This window comes from Patella vulgata, chromosome 2 (assembly GCF_932274485.2).
Source record: "Patella vulgata chromosome 2, xgPatVulg1.2, whole genome shotgun sequence".
Classification (NCBI taxonomy): domain Eukaryota; kingdom Metazoa; phylum Mollusca; class Gastropoda; family Patellidae; genus Patella; species Patella vulgata.
This window is the reverse complement of record NC_065880.2, coordinates 79,961,362-79,983,183: the sequence shown is the minus strand read 5'-3', so window position 1 is coordinate 79,983,183 and position 21,822 is coordinate 79,961,362. Positions and strand designations below refer to the sequence as shown.

The window sequence follows — 21,822 nt, the reverse complement described above, 5'->3', positions numbered from 1 at the left end:
GATAAACGATATCACGACGGTATTAACGCAATCATGCGACACTGTATCCTGTGTTATTGTCATAGGAACTGTGATGTCGATTTGTTGCCTTAGTCTCTTTCTACAAGGCACAAAAATACATAATTTTGCAAGCACTACTGCTGTACTCCTTACATCATGAAAGAAGCAGATTAGATAAATATAAATAAGACTGATACAAAAGAGATAATAGGAAAATAATATTGCTTAATTATTTGTTTTCTCAAAATAATGAAACACGTTGTGTTCAAAAGGAAATATATTTGGTATGATATTCACATAATCTAGAATAACAATAGCAGGACGAAAGTTAGTTAGCTATGTTAATTCCTTGAATAGGAAGTGGTGTCAGGAAAACGGTTCACAGCTTTTATTGACCTTATCGTATATTCATCCGTTTACTGTCATCACTAATGGGATCAAGGCCTCGATGATTGAAAATAGGCACAATATTGTCTTCAGCGATTGTGCTCCTCTCTAAGAGTTCCATGCGCACTAGCGGAATGGTTTCGGAGTTAATCTCCCCCCCCCACACCCTCTTATTTGTTTTTAAAATTTCGGAATCAATAGGCCTACACATTGGCGTGCACGTAAAAGAACCCTTTGCAGTTAGGATTCGATATAAAAGTAGGCCGTAGCTTCGCTGTCCGGACAAAATGTCCTTGATCGCCCAGTCGTTAAACCACATTTCATTTCATTTTTCAGATGATCTCCTGGCGGTAAAGTTGAAAATAGAGAACGCGAATCCATGTCAGCAAAGATCGCAGATGGTGTATCGGTTCTCTTAGTCAGGGAGGCATTTTAACCCCACAGTCGGTTTACGTATTCATGAATTCATGAAATGGAGTTTAACGTCCTACTAGTCAGGAAGATCAGTGCGCGGAGGGTGGGGGGGGCATCAAATGGGCACAAAACTAAATCAAACTTTTCTATAGTAAAATTTTGCGTAGAATACGTTGCCGAGTGGTAATCAGTCCGCCGTTGGGGGCGTTCGGATATTCTGGGTCAAAGGTCAAATGAGGTTATTTGCACTGGAAGTGAATGAGCAGCAATATTTGTATCAATTCCTAACTTGTTCAGTTGCCGAGAAATAGCCTATTTTCACAAGCCATTTAATACAGATTTCAACGAAACTTTATACGGTGAGTTTGAGTGATATTAATCCCTATAATATTGTATTACTGATACATATCAACATATATATCAGGTAAAATATAGAGTAAATACAATACATTTAGCACGTGGTGAAAGGAGCCCATATAGATAACATTTAAATAACGATAAGACAATACTTATCGAAACCTCGTGCTTGTGTATAATAAACCAGTGATTGTTGTCCCATATAACTGTATAGTTTTGATATATATGACATATTGTTATGACATTCTCTATTTAGCATAATATGTACGTTACATAAATAGATAAGAGTATATTTAAGCATGTTATTCATCTAACTTAAAGTAGCTAAGTCTCTAACTCAATATCACCCAAAGTCTTACACGTTGAAAACACGAATCGTGTACTATAGTGCGTTTCATCGTCATTTGTAACAAGTGACCAGAAAGAGCGAGGCTAGACATATTCCATAAGTCATGTCATACGGCGACGCCATAACTTATCTGGAGAGCATGCGCAATAGACTGTAATAACCAGACGCTACAAATTTCTATTCGGTTGAGTCTCATGCCGTATTTCGCTGGACCTAACTGATTTGAAATTAGAGTCAAAACAGAAACAATTGATTGTAAATCAGTTCATATACAATCAGATTACATTATTATATGCGTTGCGACCCATTTGGGTCAATTTCTAGGTACCAAATATTAGCGATTTAGCTCCTTTAAGTAAAGTATGAGTTCAGTATATCATTCTAGGTTTCGATCCCTGCATTGGCCGAGAAAGTTCCTCCAGATTTTCCGGTGTCGTTCCTCCTTGCCAGTGATGCAAGGCCTGACAAGGACAAATGTCTAGTCGTTAGGATGGGACGAAAAACCAAGGTCTCGTGTACACATTGGCGTGCACATAAAATATTCCTTGACAGATGGAATTCGATATAAGAGTAGGTCATGCTGCCGCTGCCCGGGCAAAAATCCCTCATAACACACTGCCCAGTCGGAGCAGAACAGTAGGACGTTACACCCATTTCATTTCATTTTCTTTCAGAGGTCGCCCTCATTGATTTGACCGTGTTTGTGTCACGACATCCGATTGGAAAAATCGTAGCACACTGTATGGCGTATGCCCGTCTTCATTAGCCCAGTTAGGGGCAGAACAGTAGGACGTTGTAGCTACCATATCCCTTTAGTATATGTTTAATAGTGTTATTTTGTAAAATGTATAAGGGTAGAGTTTGATGTCTACTTTCGGTTTCACTGGTTTTCGGAAAATCTTACTGGCGGTCTTAATCCGAGCCTCGGTTTGAGAGTTCGCGGTAAAAATATAATGATGGCGTGTTGTCATTTCCAAGTGTGGACGGTTTATTCGGTATTTGTTTGAGGATGTGACCCCAAACAACTTGAAAACCAGTGAATTCCGTGAATTTGTTAATGTGCGGTTAGATGCGGATATCTAAACCCATTCAGTAAACTGTTTTTCTAATACATATATGATTTAGTATGTACATCGGTTGACTGTTGTGAATTTCACTGTGTTTCAAATATGGGATTGAGTTCAGCGGTTATTATTCTAATAAACTTTGAACTTTTACTTTGTTTTGAGTTTAAATACACTGTGCAGTGGGCACATGAAGTTTTCAAGTTGTAAGCGGACCTACATTAAGACTGGTGTGTTTTACCATTCAACAGTTGGTGTGTTTTTATATGACGTAATTCATGTTTTGGTGCTTTATTATTTTGTTGACATTAAGGCCTACTTGTGAACTTAGTATGGATCTCGACATTGACAAGTTCCCGAATGTCTCTAGGAGGAATGAACTTTATAGGGAACGAGATATATATCTCACACAAGTCCGAAAGCTCAAAGAAGAGATTCGGTATCTTATAACTACTAAGGACTCATTTTGTAATATTGAGTATAGGATCTCAAAACACGAAAGTGCGTGGAAGAATTTTGTTCGATGTCACGAGAATATTTATAAAGATTTGGTGGACACGGAAGATGAAGACGCATCTCGTCAATTATACGAGAGTGAATTGTTACAGAAAACACAATTTGACAAATTGACAATTTCGTGGCAAAACGATAAAATGAAGAAAAAGTCTGATGAGAATTCATTATTCGGTAGTGTTGATAGTCACAATTCAAGCTCAGTTCGTTTGAAGAAGAAAGAACAGTTAGCCTTGGCTAAGCTTAAGGTAACACAGTTACAGAAAAAACATGAATTAGAACAGAAAATGTCAGAATTAAAGCACCAATCAGAGTTAATGGAAGCAAAAATGGAGGAAGAACAGGCAGAAGTTAGCCTCAAAGTTTACACGGATGAAGAATCTGATGAAGAAAAAAGAAAAGATGTGTCTACTGTTCCTTATGTTAATGACTTTGATAATTTTGAATCTCCCTTAAAAATGAACTTGCAAACTAGTATTGCTAATGCTAATTCTGCCATGTATGCTAATAATGTATATGTCCCACCCCCTCCTGTTGAACAATTTAATCCTGTTAGTGTTGTCTCATCGAGTTTGTCAGCCTCTATATCAGATAGTTTACCTATAACTGTCTCCAGTAATTTACCTGTGTTTATGTCAAGTAGTGCCTATTGTAGCTCTAATAATTTACCTTTGTTTACATCTGTTAATATTCCTTCATCTATGCATGATAGGCCTTATACTGTTTACTCTATGCCATATGATAGATTTAATCATTGTTTACCTGTTCATACAGCAGAAAGTACTGGTGTAAACACTGCTACTTATTTTAATCCACATGTGAATAATGTTGTTCGACCTTATTTCACTGTACCACCGCCTGTTAGTAATATTACATCAGGGCATTTTCAATCTGCTGTGTCAAATAATATGTCTGTAAATCATATTGATAATAATCATAATAATAATCCGTTTGTACTTTCTCAACGAAATCGTATCACAATGCATGAACATATTAACCCTTTACCTAACTTACCAAATACAGGTACAGGTTTATTAAATTATAGTTTAAGTTCTGATTTGATTCAATTTGATGATGATAATAATGTAAACGTTGATAATGTAAATGTAAATCAACAAGTTAAGCAGTCCCCAAACGGTTATGTAAATTCTTCACATAACAGTGACATGATGACAAAATTGTGTGAAGCTATGTTAACACCAAAGTTGGAATATCTACACTTTGATGGGAATCCGCTGAAATACGCATCATTCATTCATAATTTCGAAACATGTTTAGAAAGCCAAAACTCAGACAGTTCTAGGAGACTGCAGTTATTGATACAACATTGTACTTTTAAGGCACGCGACGCGATAGAAAGTTGCGTAAATTTACCACCCGAGGAGGGGTATGTCACAGCTAGAAAAACATTACTAGAAAATTTCGGTCGATCACACATTGTAGCAGACGCTCATTTGAAAAAACTTGAGAATTTATCCCCAATTAAAGTCGCAGACAGTGCGTCGTTGTTGGAGTTCGGACGTAATTTGGAAGACACGTACAGAGTATTATCGGGAATGGGACCAGAATATGTGACAGATTTAAACCATATTAATACAATCAGATCATTAAATAAAAAGTTGCCTTTACATATGAAAGCCAAATGGGTAGAAGTAGCGGGTAAAATCTTGGATAATGGTTCTCGCCCAAAATTTAATGATTTTATGCAATTTATAAAGAACCGTGCGAAGTTAGTTAACAACGAATACGGAGAAGATTTACTTTCTAATAATCACAGTCATTATAATGATAAACTTAAAGATAATAATAATAGTAAGCAACGAAAATTTTATAGTAGGCCTGTAACTACACTTGTAACGGAGGAAAGGAAGCCTTTGTTTAAACCAAAGGACACTGTTAGTAAGCAGGGTGCTACTAATGTGAAATGTTTACATTGTTCTATGTCACATAATATCTGGAATTGTGAAAAGTTTCTCAATATGTCTAATCAAGATCGTGTTAAATTTGTCTTTGAGAACAGACTTTGTATCAGCTGTTTACGAACTGGTCATGTTGCTAAAGTTTGTGATAAAACATTTGTTTGTCAAATTAAAGGCTGTATGAGGAACCATAATATACTATTACACGGTGCCGATTTTTCTGCCTTTAGGAAGGACATTACAACCGAAAACACTAACCTAAAGGAAGTTGCAAGTAATAGATCGGTTACAGCCGCTACTGGGGCTGGCGTCCCTCGCATTTCTTTAGGTGTTATACCCGTAAGACTAAAAATAGGTCAAGGAAAATCCTTTACGACTTACCTCGTACAGGATACTGCCAGTGAATTAAGTTTATGTGCTGAAAACAACGTGGAGATCCACGAGAATGATGATACCCAAAAACTTACCTTGACTGGTGTGACCGGTTCAACGGAAATTACCAGCCGAAATGTTGATATTGTTGTTTCATCGTTAGACGGAACTGTGTCGTATAAACTAGAAAATGTTAAAACTGTTAAAAACTTACCTATTACTAAAAATTGTATCCCGATGACGGATGATATCAAGAGTTATCCCCATTTAGATGATATTTCGTTGGGACACGTCGATATTCCTGAAGTAAGTTTATTAGTTGGATTAAAGGAGAATCCCAGTTTGTTTATCCCCCTTGAATCTCGCTCTTCAGGAAATGAACATGATCCGATTGCCGTTCGGTATAATTTGGGATGGATGATTCTTGGACCTTTAAATGACTCGAAAAGTTGTGATGATTTTACAGTAAACTATTTAAAAGTCGAACCGGTAACAGATTCGGATGAACTTTTAAAACATCAACTTGATCGTTTGTGGACCACAGATTTTGCTGATCTTGAAGTTGATAATAAAGTAGGAATGTCGGTTAGTGATAAGCGAGCTCTGGAAATTATAGAAAACAGTTTAACTAAAGTTGATAACCACTACCAAGTAGCCCTTCCGTGGAAAAGCGTGACTCCCTATCTTCCAAATAACAGGACCGTGGCTGAAAACAGACTAAACGGGTTAAGGAGGCGATTTCTACGAAACCCAACGTTATTTGATCGGTATAAGGATACCATTCAAGGTTACATCGACAGTGGTCATGCTGAATTAGTGCCAGCAGAGGATGTGAACACGACATCGCCAGTTTGGTATTTACCGACTCACCCGGTAACACACCCTTTAAAACCTGATAAGGTCAGGGTTGTGTTTGATTGTGCTAGTATATTTCGCAATACATCTTTAAATGATCAATTGCTTCAAGGACCGGATTTAGCGAATCAGTTAACTGGTGTTCTCTTACGATTTCGGCAGGATAAGATTGGTATTGTTTCGGACATCGAGGCCATGTTTCACCAAGTCCGTGTGGACCCGAAGGACTGTGATGCTTTACGATTTTTGTGGTTTAAAGACAGTGATTTGTCTAGTTCTGTTGAAGAATATAGGATGATTAAACATATTTTTGGTGCAACATCTTCTCCCTGTATAGCGAACTTTTGTCTGAAAATGTGTGCCAAAACTCATGAAAGTGAATTTAATCCGGAAACAATCTCGACTGTTCTAAATAACATGTACGTGGATGACTTAATGAAATCGGTAGACACTATAGCAAATGCAACCAAGCTGTATCACGAAGTGACCGAACTTTTGTCTTTAGGTGGATTCCACATAACTAAATGGTGTAGCAATGATAGACAGTTCTTAGCCACCATTCCGGAAGCGGAGAGAGCAAAATCCGTTGTTAACCTTGACATTGAAAAGTTGCCAACCCAAAGTACTTTAGGTATCAAGTGGAATACCGAATCGGATTGTTTTGTTTGGGAAAATGCTGATAAACTTTCTAATAGCGCATTAAACAAGCCTATGACTCGTAGGGGTATTCTTTCTGTTGCATATTCACTGTTTGACCCCCTCGGATTTGTTGCGCCCTTTCTTATGAAAGCCAAACTATTGCTGCAAATGTTAAGCAGGAAACAATTAGGATGGGATGATTCAATTCCAGACATTGATAAAAATCAGTGGATTAGATGGTTAAATGATTTGAATCGTTTATCGGAGATTAAAGTTCCTCGGTGTTATAAATTACAAGACTCAAGTGATATTGTAGATATTCAGTTACATGTTTTTTCGGATGCCTCGAGAGTAGGGTATTCGTCAGTAGCCTATTTACGATGTGTAGATAGAGATATGAACATCCATTGTGCTTTTGTAATGGGCAAGGCTCGGTTAGCTCCATTGAAGGAGATATCAATTCCTCGGTTGGAATTATCGGCTGCTGTTGTGTCCGTGAAATTGTGTCACTTGATAAAGAGTGAAATTGACTTTGAAATTAACAAAGTTGTGTATTGGACTGACTCAATGTCGGTTCTTAAGTGTATTAACAATAAAACTAAACGTTTTCACACTTTTGAATCAAACCGGTTAACCGTTATTCATTTAGGTTCAAACCCCTCTCAATTTAGGTACATTGACAGGAACATTAACCCCGCTGACGACGGGTCTAAAGGGTTAAAGATGAAATCGTTTATTCAAAACGATAGGTGGTTAACGGGACCTGACTTTTTGTATCGTGATGAGTTGTTTTGGCCGGATAAAGTGAACATTCCTGAAATGATGGATACTGATCCAGAAATACGTAAAGAAGCTCAAGTGTATGCTACGGTTAATGTCCCGGACAGAACTTTGTTTGATAAACTGTTTGAATATTTTTCATCTTGGTGGAAATTAAAAAGAGCTGTTGCTTATCTGATACGTCTAAAGACTATTTTAAGAGACAAAGTGTCGGAACGATTAAACGGGAGTAAACCAAGACAGTTATTAAAATATTTGTCTGTACAAGAAATAAGTTATGCCGAATCGCAAATAATTAAATTTGTCCAGAAAGGAGATTTTCCAAAGACGTATAAAGCTTTAAGTTTAGAATCTGAGTCTAATGAATCGTCATTAAAGGAAGTTGGATCTTCGTTGGTTAAATTGAATCCTCAACTGGAAAATGAACTGTTATGCGTTGGAGGTCGATTGGAGAATGCTTCAATTGATGGATTGGCGAAACATCCAGTAATTTTGCCATACAAACACTCGGTTACGGACTTAATAATTAGAGAGTGTCATGTTAGTGTCGGTCATATGGGACAAGAAACGGTTCTTGCCACTTTAAGACAGAAGTTTTGGATAATAAAAGGCCGATCAGCGGTAAGACGGATACTTTCAAAATGTGTAACCTGTCAGAGGAGATCTAAGCCAACCGAAACTCAGTTTATGGGCAATTTACCGAAACAAAGACTTGTTGCTGATAAACCACCGTTTTCGTGCGTTGGAATTGATTATTTCGGACCTTTGTTAGTGAAACAGGGACGAAGTGTTGTGAAAAGGTACGGCTGCCTTTTTACTTGTATGACTTCAAGGTCTGTGCATATAGAAATTGCACATTCACTAAACACGGATTCTATGATAAATGCCTTACGGAGATTTGTTAGTGTTCGTGGTCAACCAGAGGAGATATGGAGCGATAATGGTTCGAATTTCACAAGCGCGGATAAGGAACTTAAAGAGGCACTTAAGGATTTTAATCAGTCTAAACTCTCTAGATTTTGTGTTCAGCGGAATATAACTTGGAATTTTAATCCACCTGCGGCCAGCCACATGGGTGGTGTGTGGGAGCGAATGATTCGTTCAGTACGCCAAATATTAAAATCTGTATTAAAGGAACAGTTAGTTTCGGATGAAGTTTTATTAACTGTTGTAGCTGAAGTGGTGTTTATCTTGAATAGTAGGCCGTTAACGAGAAACAGTGATAGTGTTTTAGACGACGGGCCTTTAACACCAAATCATTTGTTGCATCTTAGATGTAGTAATAGTTTACCCCCTGGTATATTCGAAAAGAAGGACTTATATTTAAAACGTAAATGGAAACAGGCCCAATATTTGAGTGATGTTTTTTGGCGCCGATGGGTAAAGGAATATTTGCCTACATTATTGGAACGATCTAAGTGGAATCACGCCAAACGTAACATTTGCATTGGGGATCTAGTGCTTTTAGCGGATGATAATTACCCACGCGGTCAGTGGCCCTTGGCTCGAATTGTGGAAGTATTTGTGTCTAAGGATGGGTTTGTGCGCACCGTTAAGCTTAAAACAAAAGCAACCGTTGCGACTTGTGCAAAGCATCACAAGGATGCTAATATTAAAGATGGTTATGTGGTTCTTACTCGACCAATTCATAAAGTATGTTTACTTGAATTGGACGAACCTGTTATCTTAGATAATTAGTTATTGATGTACATGTATGTTAAAGTAACTGTTTGGAAATCTGTAATTTGTATTTATTATTGAGTTAGCCATAAGAATTAAAATGGTAGCTAATTGGTTTTTTTTTGTACATAAAAATGTTTACTGTCATTTTTATGTAGGGGCTGGTGTAGCTACCATATCCCTTTAGTATATGTTTAATAGTGTTATTTTGTAAAATGTATAAGGGTAGAGTTTGATGTCTACTTTCGGTTTCACTGGTTTTCGGAAAATCTTACTGGCGGTCTTAATCCGAGCCTCGGTTTGAGAGTTCGCGGTAAAAATATAATGATGGCGTGTTGTCATTTCCAAGTGTGGACGGTTTATTCGGTATTTGTTTGAGGATGTGACCCCAAACAACTTGAAAACCAGTGAATTCCGTGAATTTGTTAATGTGCGGTTAGATGCGGATATCTAAACCCATTCAGTAAACTGTTTTTCTAATACATATATGATTTAGTATGTACATCGGTTGACTGTTGTGAATTTCACTGTGTTTCAAATATGGGATTGAGTTCAGCGGTTATTATTCTAATAAACTTTGAACTTTTACTTTGTTTTGAGTTTAAATACACTGTGCAGTGGGCACAGACGTTAAACCCCATTTTATTTTATTTCATTTCATCATCCTAGGTTCGTTCGTTAGTTCACTGAGTTTTACGTCCACTTCCACCAAGGATGATATCGTAGACAGATGTTTCCTAAGAAACTTGCCAGAAGAATCCACAAAAATAGGCATGATCCAGCTTTTTGGGGTAGGACACAATGTCTTTGCAGGGAAGCGCCCAGGATGAAATTTATCCAAAGGAGAAGCTCCGGGTCATCCTAGGTAACTACCGGTGTATATTCATGCGCGTTAGATCCCAGGGCTTGTCATTAAGTCAAGTGGTTGGGTTACGATTCTCATCTTGTGCTTTATAAGGGTTACCTTCCCACCCCACGGGATTTCTTCCTGTCCTCAGGCTACTCACCATTGCTAAAGATAACTACACGCAAGCGAATTACTGATAAAACAATTGAACCATATGTTAATTCCGAAATAGCCTAGTTCGTGACGAGTGGACGTTAAACCCCATAATCTCTCTCCGTGTATATTTATTATACATGGGCGTATTTATACTTTCTAAGTCGCTATAAGGAGAACAATGGCACAATGATAGCTATATGGACGACTATACTCCTTCTATTTCTAGCAATTCTTCTTCTGAGAGAGAGAGAGAGAGAGAGAGAGAGAGATGGGGTTTAACGTCCACTCGACACAAACCAGGTCATTTTGGGACTAACATATGATTTAATTTCATTTCAATAATTCGCTTGCGCGTAGGGGTCTTTAGCAGTGGAAGGAAACCGGAGAACCCGGAGAAAACCCACGAGGTCGGACAGGCGACCCTACTCCATGTCAGACACAAGGTTGGACACGGGGCTGGACAGGCGACCCTACTCCTTGTCAGACACAACCGGGGATTAGAAACCACGCCAGTTGACTCAGTGACAGGCCTTATGATACAGCGCGCACGTGCTAACCATTCGGCCATCCACCACCCCCCCCCCCCCCCTCCAGCTGAAAGAAAAACTTGTATGTGTAACCTCGGCTTTCCGCACACCCAAACAACCAAATAAGTGATACGCACATGGATATTTGGAGCAAATTCGTTTTAAGAAGAGCATCCAGGTCTAATTATTTTTAATGTTCGATCCCTATCCCTTCGCCCCCCACCCAACCCTCGTCCCCACACCCTTGCTCCGTCAAACAAAATCCATTCAAATATTGAGATAATCTAGAACAATTTTACGTGAGACTTCATCTCCAACTGTTGTAATATTAAGCTCTTTATGTGGGGTTAAATCTCTAGTTGAAATAAACTAGGGTTATTTATAAATGAAACCAAATTTCCAGGTGCGACGATTTATTCACAAGAGGAATTTAATCGCCAGATAAGACAATCTAGTATTATCAAAAGGTGGGACTTAGTCTCCAGTTGAAATACTCGAATGGTATTAAAAAGTGAAACTAAATCTCCAGATGAGATAATCTAGTGGACTGAATCTTCGGTTGGGATAGTCGAGTGGTATTAAAATGCGAGACGGAATCTCCAGTTGAGATAATCTAGAGATATTAAAAGGTGAGAACACGTCTCCAGATGAGATAATCTAGTGTTATCAACAAGCGGTTGCCATGCAAGATACGACCACATTTTGCAAGAGATGGACAGAGAACAAGCTAAAAAAAGGTGATTTTTCGTACAATCAAGGGCCATAATTCAGGAAGTTACGATCCAATATGCATGAATATTGAAAGGAACCAAGATCTTTGGGTGATAAACATGTATTTCAAGTTTCATCAAAATCGGATCAAAATTGTATCCTCTCTCTAGAGGGTCCAAAACCTTGATATACCATATATTTACAATATTTGCGTACGAGGGGCAGCCGAGATCTTTGGGTTATAAACTTACATTTCAAGTTCCATCAAAATCAGAAGAAACTTGTGACCTCTAGAGGGTCCACAACCTTGATATACCATATTTTTACGCTATTTAATCCATGAAGTTACAGTCCGATACATGCCAATATCGAAAGGAAATGAGATCTTTGGGTGATAAACCTATATTTCAAGTTTCGTTGAAATCGGATAAAAATTGTGACCTCTAGAGTGTTCACAAACAATTGTGTACGGTCGGACGGACGGACATGGGCGACGACAATATACGTCCACGTGAAAATGTGGGCGTATAAAAAGTGAGACTATATCTCCAATTGAGATAATCCAGTCATTGAAAAGTGGGTCTAGGTCTCCAGTTGACATTATCTTGTGTTTTTAAAGTGAAACTAAATCTTTAGACGAGATAGTCTAGAGGTATTAAAAAGCGAGACTGAATCTCCAGTTGAGATAATCTAGTATTATTTAAAAGCGAGACTGAATCTCCTGTTCAGATAATCTAGTAATTTTTAAAAGTGAGACTAAGTCTCCTGTTGAGATAGTCTAGAGCTATTAATAGGTGAGACTAAATCTCCAGTTGAGATAATCTAGAGCTGTAATAGGCTGGTATTTATCAGACCCATCTAAACATTTAATAACACAGTCGTCGTCTGCCTGAATAAAAAAAGCTATGGATTGTCTCCCTTTGTTTCTCCGAACTTCATCTTCTGGTATTAATACGCGGTGTTTCTGAAAATAGAATAAGAAATGTAGTAGAGTGACTAGAGAGTGATTTCTACTGGAATCGTTCACTTCTTGAGTAAATTATTAATCTCTGCACGTCAGTAGTATGATACCTAAGGATCATGGAAAAAACGGGACTCCAAAAATGACACGACCTGGTAGCCGCCATCTTGAATTCAAAGATGGTCACCAAAATAACCTATGTTTGCTTTACTGCATTTCGGACATAAACAGAATTCATACGCTAACCGCAACTGGTGAGTATATCCAACTGTTAAAGACCGCTTACAATAGCCGTCATATTGGATTTCATTTGTATCTTAGAAAACTAGAACTGCCAAAAACAAAATTGAATATTATGCGGCTTTATACACTGTGAAAAGCGCTTAACAGTCGCCGTCATATTAGAATTCAATTCGTTATTTCATTTCATTTTGATTTGCTACCATTGGTTACTATAAGTTATTGTAGGGGTATATATTGTGTCTATACCTACCGTGGCCATTAATTTATCTGCCGTCCATCTTTGCATCAAGTCACCAATATTAACACAGATAGCACCTGGTACAGGTGTAGCCTGGATATATTCACCTGCTGTATTACACACCTCTAGACCACCAATATCATCTTGAAATAACATAGTTACTGCACCATAATCAGAATGTTCTCCACATCTCACCTGACCAGGTAAAATACCTATAATATAGTATTACTACCAGGTGAGAATGACAGCAGAAGGGCACAGAGTGGGGAACGCCCCACACAACCATTTCGGTTAGGGTGTGGGCATCCAATCATTTTATTTTTAAATTTGAAATTAGCGCTGTTAACCTTGTTGTACGAGTTTTATTATTACATTTGTTCAAAATATCTCCCTTTTTCACATTTCCAAATGTCTTCCTTTCTCACATTTCCAAAATGTCTCCCTTTCTCACATTTCCAAAATGTCTTCCTTTTTCACATTTCTAAAATGTCTTCCTAACTCACATTTCCAAGATGTTTGCGTTTCCCATTTTCTAAAATGTTTTCCTATCTTACATTTCTAAATTGTCTTCTTTTCTCACATTTCTAAAATGTTTTCCTATCTCACATTTCCAAAATATTTTTCCTTTCTCACATTTCTAAAATGGCTACCTTTCTCACATTTCCAAAATGTCTTCCTTTCTCACATTTCCAAAATGTCTTCCTTTCTCACAATTCCAAAATGTCTTACGCTTCCTTTCTCACATTTCTAAAATGTCTGCCTTTCTCACATTTCTAAATTTTCTTCCTATCTGAAATTTTATAATTGTTTTCCTTTCTCACATATCCAAAATGTCTGCCTTTCTCACATTTCTAAAATGTCCTCCTTTCTCACATTTCAAAAATGTCCTCCTTTCTCAAATTTCAAAAATGTCCTCCTTTCTCAAATTTCAAAAATGTCCTTCTTTCTAACATTTCTAAAATGCCTTCCCATCTTACGTTTCTAAATTATCTTCCTTTCTCACATTTCTAAAATGTCTGCCTTTCTCACATTTCCAAAATGACTTTCTTTCTCACATTTCTAAATAAATGTCTTCCATTCTCATATTTCAAAAATGTCTTCCATTCTCACATTTCCATAATGTCTGCCATTCTCGCATTACCAAAATGTCTTACTTTCTCAAATTTCTAAAATATCTTCCCTTCTCACATTTCTAAAATGTCATCCTATCTTATATTTCAAAAATGTCTTCCTAACTCACATTTCCAAAATATCTTCCTTTCTCATATTTCCAAAATGGCTTTCTTTCTCACATTTCTAAAATGTCTTCCTTTCTTACATTTCCAAAATGTCGACCCTTCTCACATTTCCAAAATGTCTTCCTTTCTCACATTTCCAAAATGTCGACCTTTCTCATATTTCCAAAATGTCGACCTTTCTCACATTTCCAAAATGTCTTACATTTCTAAATTGCCTGCTTTTCTCACATTTCTAAAATGTCTTCCTATGTCACATTTCCAAAATATTTCTCACATGCTAAAATGTCTTCGCTTCTCTCATTTCTAAAATGTCTTTAATCCCCACACTTCCAAAATGTCCTCCTTTCTTACATTTCTGGGTACTAAGCCCTGTATGTGAGCTCCGTGTCGTGTGCGTGTGTAGGGGGTACTATCAGGAAGGTAGCACCAGGAATTAGAATAAACGTCAACCCACAAACGATTGTTCCTTAATATAAACATACCAGAGAAATGAAAATGGGATTTGACGTCCTACTGTTCTGCTCCGACTGGGTTAATGAAGACGGCATATACACCATACAGTGTGCTGTGAGGGAAACTTTGGCCAGACAACGGCGCTACGGCCTACTCTTATATCAAATTTCAGTTGACAAGCAATCTTTAACGTGTTCACCAATGTGTCTTACCTCGGTTTTTGTCCCATCCGAACAACTATACGTTGTGTCTTGCCAGGCCTTCAGGCTGCACCACAGATAAGGAGGAATCGCGGCGGAAAATCCCAATGAACTATCCAGGCCAATGCATGTATCGAACACGGAACCTTTAGGTTAGCCAGTAGACAGCTTATTCACTGGACCATACCAGAGAAAATTGTGGCCTCCAGGGTGTTGACAAGTCGTAGTAAATCAAGGGGAGTAACTATAACAGTAACTGTCAGAACTCTTTCAAAATCATTCAAATATGCCATCTACTTACTTCCGTCTTTGGGTAATGGTGGATACATCAACGATCTTAGCGTCGTTTGGTTTTTATTTCCGATATCCTTGTGACATCGTCTGAGAAAATCTCGATCCTGTATCAAAAATATAAAGGTATTAAAATAAATTATGTATTACACATCTCCTGGATTATTAATGTAAGGTTTGGCGCACCCATCCAGTTGATCGACTGAATGCAGCAGACATAAGCATTAACATCAAACAGCTTACAGAAGGCCGAGAAGAGTTTCTTACAGTCATTTTCCTTATAGGATTTCACGCGGACGCAGATCGAATATGACAAAACGGGGTTTTCTCCCTTGGGCATTCTAGAAACCGCGTTATCTAGCCTCGGTCACCCAGAATCTCATAGTCTTCAACATATGGAGGGTCTGGGAACGTTGTCAATATTTGACGAAAAGTTCCACTGCCCATGCGTAACTGGGAGTTGTTTTTTTCATGTGGTTGATTATCCAGTATCTTTGGCCAAGTTAAGTAAGAGTTGCGCCACCTTCCCCAATAAATCCCATAATTCTTGCAGTAATATAAACATACATGAGCCGTGATGACAAATTAAGATTTATTTTTTTTAAAAAAACAACAACATAGATATGGCCCATAAAGAGAGCAATTTTACAATAACAAAAATTAAGAGTGTTGGATATTGAACTGGCAATGCAACTAAATTGATTTCATGAGCGTCAATATCTTTTTGTTTATAGGATCAGTTACCTCCCTTAGACTTTGTTTATAATAGTGTAAAAGACCGGATAATCTAGTCAATGACCTATTATTCTCAAATGTCGACAACGCATCCAGACTACTATTCGTCGAAAAATTTTCTGGTTGATAGAGACTACGCGTTATCAAAATGGATAATATTGAGTTAGAGCTGTACGCAATATATTTTATTGCTGGAATAATATTAATCCGTAATAATCAACAGTCAATACCTCAAACTTTAGTCCTACACCAAGAACTTCTAAAATTCTAAACGCCATTTTCTTGCAAATCTCAAAAAAATCATAAAATATTTTCCTCATCTGTGGTAAGTCTGCGTCTGGCCAAGCCTATTAAATAGAAGTAATTAATAATTTCTATGTGTTATTAGTTTCCTTAGGTCTGACTAGGTGGGTTAACATCATAATATGGCGTCTTTGGTTGGCTTCCGTCTGTTAATTTGTTAATTAGTCTATTTTTGCCCAATCTGAATAAAATACAGATCTATATTTCGTTTTTTTTTTAATACTTTCGGTGACCTACATTACATGAAGATCTGACCGGTTGTAGTGTTAGGTCGCGTCAGAGGTCATACGAGTGACTTTTGGCCCTATGAGGTCAAACATTGATTAATCAACCAGTGTTGGCGTTTCTAGTGGTTTGCCCACAGTTCCATGCACAGTACGCCAATAACTCGCCGTAACAGACCGATTCATTGGCTAATCCCTTTATTTCATTTCAACTAAAGACTATATCAGTCATCGAAATTAATAACTTGTAAATGCCATATATAGTAATAGTGTATGTATACCAAGGTGAAAGGTATACAACCACCAGTTTACTAACAATTAGAGATCAAAAACACACTTTTATGATTTTTTTTTTTTTTTTTTTTTTTTGTATATATGCTTGATAACGACTTGTGAAACCTTGTTGAAACGTCGCAGTGAAATAAACCATAGTAATTGTTATCCATAAAAGTGTGTTTTTGATTATGTTCCAATTACTAAATGCCATTCAAAGAATATAACAATTAGAGAGACGCAGAGGAGAGACGATGGCGAGAAGAAGTATAGGATATTAAGCTATTCGAGGTTGATATGATAGAGAACACCCGGACGAAGCTCAAGTGTTCTCTATCATATCAATCCGAGGGAGAGTAGGTTTATATCCGACATATACAACGCCATTATACTCTTAAATTTAATGACCTCTTCTATTAAAAGGCAATACTGATTGGATAATTGCTCGATAGTTTCCGTCAAATAGCGAAAATTACCGAAGTAATCACGTGAATGTACGTGCACGTTTTTGTTTATAAGTCGCCATTTTGGAGTAATTGAATTGAAAGCAAAAACAAAATGGATAGTAATACGAAGTCAGACGAATAATCAATCCTTTTTAGCCAACATATTGACGATGGAATAGATGTGAATGCAAATATCGATGAGTATCTATCCAAAGCCTAAAGAAAATATGGATCAAAAGGCAATCTTTTCCGATAATTCTGACAATGAACTGTGATTGAAGGTTTTCGGTATGTTCAGAGAAGGATTTGACCGACTGTTTTAAGTGGACTGTACCCAAAAATACTTTATAAAGTGGAGTGTGTGGAGAAATAATCGAAATGTGGGGGGAAAGAAAATTCTATCTTAGACATGGAGTATGGATAACCGACCTAAAAATGCCGATAAGCACGCCGTCTATTTCGGTCCTGAATGCTACAAACTGTACCATAACAATTTTTAACTGTTAAAAGAATAAAAAATTATTTCTGTGTTCTTTGTATTATTTCGCTTATCTACGTCATCAGCGGTTGATATGAACCGAATATATCGACCTGAGATGAGGTCATTAGCGGTTGATATGAAATATGAAATATCAACCTGTCGTGACGTCATCAGTGGTTGATATGAACCGAATATACCAACCTATGATGGCGTCGTGACAGGTGGGAGCCACGGTGGCTAGGTGGTTAAGACGCTGGCTCGCTAGCCTGGAGGTCGGGTGTTCGATCCCTGCATTGGCCGAGAAAGTTCATCCAGATTTTCCGACGTGGTTTCCCCTTGTCAGTGGTGCAGACCGGAGGGCCTGACAAGGACAGCTGTCTAGTCCTTCGGACGAGACGAAAAACGGAGGTCCCATGTATACATTGAAATGCACGTAAAAGATCCCTTGGCAGTTGGAATTCGATATAATTTCCCTCATAGCACACTGTATGGCGTATGCCCGTCTTCATTAGCCCAGTATAGGAGCAGAACAGTAGGACGTTAAACCCCATTTCATTTCATTTCATTTGTCATGGTTGTTATGAGATATAACTGCTATGGACATCAAAGAAAAAACTACCGCCAGTTGTATATGAGAGGAGTCGAGACCGCGAATGGGTTCATCCGAGTTCAGCCGCTGCCGAGGCAGAAGGGCGGAATGGTTGTCTTAATATATCATGTAAATGTTATCGTTTATATTCCTGATGTAGTTTAGTTCCAGTTTGATTTATGTAGCTCTTAAATTTTCTGTTCCGATGTAAATAAATGATATATTTACTAAACTGATGTTATCACTAAATAGTGTTACACAGAATCTTGTACTCATCCCAAAAAGTGGGAGGCTCCGATCACTATGTACTATCTAAATCCGGTACCGGTTCGGTTTATGTCGTATATCAGGTAACTACGAGTTTCGACTTGAAGCAAATGATTTGGAGCATTATTACGATTTAGACCGCAAATTATACATTATGACTGCCATGTTAGCTAGAAATATCCTCATTTTATTTATAGCTACAGGGACCGATTCTTATATGATTTGATAAAGAAATGAACTCACACCATCAGCAGGAGGGACATAGTTAAAAGTTTCTTTATAATCCCCTGGTCGATTGGCATTGATCCTGTAAAACAATGAATAATTAATATACCATGCTAACTTCGATATCCGGATGAAAATTCGATTGCGTCGTGTGTCTATAGCTAACGGGGGAAAGCAGAAAACCTGGAAACCCACGGCGTTAGGCATGCGACTCTATTATACTCATTTCCACATACAAAACTGGGATTATGACAAATAAAATGAAATGAGGTTTAACGTCCTACTAACTTGCTCCGACTGGGCTATATGCTATGCGAAATTTGCCCAAATAGCGACCTACTCTTGTTTCGAATTCCTGCTCTCAAGGGTTCTTTAATGTGTCGACTTGCACCGGGATCGAACATGGGACCTCCAGGTTAGCGAGCCATAGCCTTACTCACCGAGCCACAGTGGCTCCCATGGCGACTGAATCGAACTTTAAACCAGCGGCTTTAAACCAAGCGTGTCCTAAATTATGGAAGCATATTGCGGACATTTCATAATCTCGACTTCTCGCACTTGAAGTTCGATTCGTACGCATGTTCATTGACTACCACCACCCGCACAATCAACCAAAATCCACAATAATCTACTATATTCCAGCTCATTCTCGCTCCGTTTCCGCGCGTCCTCGTACTCTCACCCTCGCCCCCGACTTCTCGACTTTTCAACACCAGGCTTCCATACATAAATGCAGTAACATTAATTACTTTTCTCTTCCTGTTCCGGTCCAACCATGGTCCGAGTTAACGGGTCGTTCAACATTGCTTTTGACGTCGACAGGTAAATAGAAAAATTCTTTCGATATTTTAAACATCTCGCCAATCTGAAATAATAGGAAATAGTTTTAAGATTTTTATATTTTGCATTGGAATACTAATCATCTAGATTCGAATTACTGGGATAATGAAGATGAGTACACGCTATACAGAGTACTATGAGGCGTACTCCTATATCAAATTCCAACTGCCAGGGGTACGTTTTCGTACACGCCAGTCTGTACACGGGACCTCGTTAGATTCACCTTGATCTACTAATAAGGTTTTTATATGTTTAAATTATGAAGTAGGTTGCTCAAACAGTAGGTAAATAACCTTAGTGTTACATAGATCATTGACACTCATATCAGGTTGCTCAAACAGTAGGTAAATAACCTTAGTGTTACATAGATCATTGACACTCATATCATGTTATTTATTTTTTTTGGGGTGGGGGGTTAAATAAATAATAACTATGGCGCGCGGTTGGGATAAAGCTCGGGTTTCAATAGCGAGCAGAAAAATTAACTATAACAAGATCTCGACGGTAGATTGGGCGGGGGTCTGGGAGGGTGAAGGCATAGATATTGGGTAATTACAGATCGTAGAATCTTAAGCGCTCTGTCGGGGGTTATGGTTGTTTAGTTGGGGAGGATGGGGGATGGGATGAGCGGGCAATTTCAATGCTGGAGCTGCTTACATTTGGAACTACATGTGTACTGACTCCCCACACCCGTTGTACGCCCCACTGTCGATCGTCCTGAACTTTATACTTAAAGGGACCATCCCGAAATAAAAGTCCGTATAAGTATGAAATTTATACGCCAACATATAAAGGAATGGTGTATTGGCCTTGTCTTAAAATTTCAGCTCAAAATATTGAGTCGTTTGGACGTGAACGCCAAAAAACGCTTATCCGGACACGTAACCCTTTTAGGATTTCGGGATGGGTTACTTGATAATTTTTTGTCGTTCTTTTAGAGGTTTGTACAGTGAATGACCCACGAGTGATATTTGATAAAGAAGGTAAATTTTACCTACACGTACTTTTTATAAAATAAAAGTTTGGTTTTATGTACAGCTTGGGGCACCCGTCTACATTTCCAGACAAAGACTGACGGGTTTGAGTTCTTTGAAAACGTATCACGTATATTGGGTTAGTTGCTCGGCCCTAAGATAGAGGATAAGAGCCTTTAACGCAAAATTAAGCAGTTTTATTCTCCAAAATATAATCGCAATTGGCTCTTTAATTATAATGAAAGGATCATAATGTCGGTCATTGAGTCAATTGTCTGTTAGTTTGGAAAAGGTGACGTCAGTGACATATGGTAAAGAATTGAATTCTGGACCCAATGAATCCAGGGCCCTGTTTTTCGAAATTTTAACTAAAGATAAAATTCAAATTTTAGTAGATAATTGGCTAAGCACTAAAATCAATCTAATATTATCCAATCAAATTACTAAAATCTGGATTCTATCTTAGTTAAAATTTCGTGAAACAGGCCCCAGGTTCCAGTTTTCATTCGACCCGATCGTCTGCTGTGACAGCGCTGATTAACCAAAGACACAACTTACCAGTTCTTGCGAAATCCCATGATTCTTGATGTAACAAAATCCTATCGTACGAAAAGCTTCGTGAATTTCTTCTCCAAGTTGTTTTAAATCTTCATTAGAAACTGTTTCTGTATTTTCTACTTGTAGGCCGTAATGTTGGAAATCTATGAGAGGGATTGAGGTCGCCATGATGGATTCACTGTCACGAACTAAATAGGTTACCTGTTTCTTATTGATATGGGCGTGCCGATACTGTTAACGATATGGAGGGCAATTCACGACATAATTTTAAGTATAATGAGAGAGAGAGAGAGAGAGAGAGAGGGGGGGGGGAGAGAAATGGGGTTTAACGTCCACTCGACACAAACTAGGTCATTTCGGGACTAACATATGGTTCAATTTTATTTCAATAATTCGCTTGCACATAGGGGTCTTTAGCAGTGGGAGGAAACCGGAGGACCCGGAGAAAACCCACGAGGTTGGACAGGCGACCCTACTCCTTGTCACGTACAACCGGGGATTCGAAACCACGCCAATCGACTCAATGACAGACTTTATGATACAGCGCGCGCACGCTAACCATCCAGCCATCCAACCCCCCAAAGAGAGTGGGAGGCTGGGGCTAGCGTCCATTCGACACAAATTAGGTTTTTCAGGACTAAGGTATGCTTGCGCACAGGGGTCTTTAGCAGTGGGAGGAAACCGGAGGACCCGGGGGATATCCACGAGGTGGG

At 38.3% G+C, this 21,822-nt stretch overlaps 1 protein-coding gene across 1 annotated transcript; it reads right to left on the bottom strand.

Annotated features, from left to right (window-relative positions):
* Positions 1 to 12,357: 12,357 nt before the first annotated feature.
* LOC126809935 (uncharacterized) lies at positions 12,358 to 15,467 on the bottom strand. Its single transcript, XM_056098387.1, has 4 exons — positions 15,462 to 15,467; positions 15,205 to 15,301; positions 13,025 to 13,224; positions 12,358 to 12,534 (listed from the first exon to the last, which is right to left on the bottom strand). Exons 1-4 carry the CDS (start codon positions 15,465 to 15,467, stop codon positions 12,358 to 12,360), a joined length of 480 nt encoding a protein of 159 aa, XP_055954362.1.
* Between the last annotated feature and the right edge of the window lie 6,355 nt (positions 15,468 to 21,822).

Coding starts and splice junctions, on each gene's coding strand:
- LOC126809935 (XM_056098387.1), bottom strand. Junction 13,225..15,204: donor ACCATTACCCAAAGACGGAA/GTAAGTAGATGG, acceptor ACTATATTATAG/GTATTTTACCTGGTCAGGTG. Junction 12,535..13,024: donor CAGATAAATTAATGGCCACG/GTAGGTATAGAC, acceptor TTCTATTTTCAG/AAACACCGCGTATTAATACC.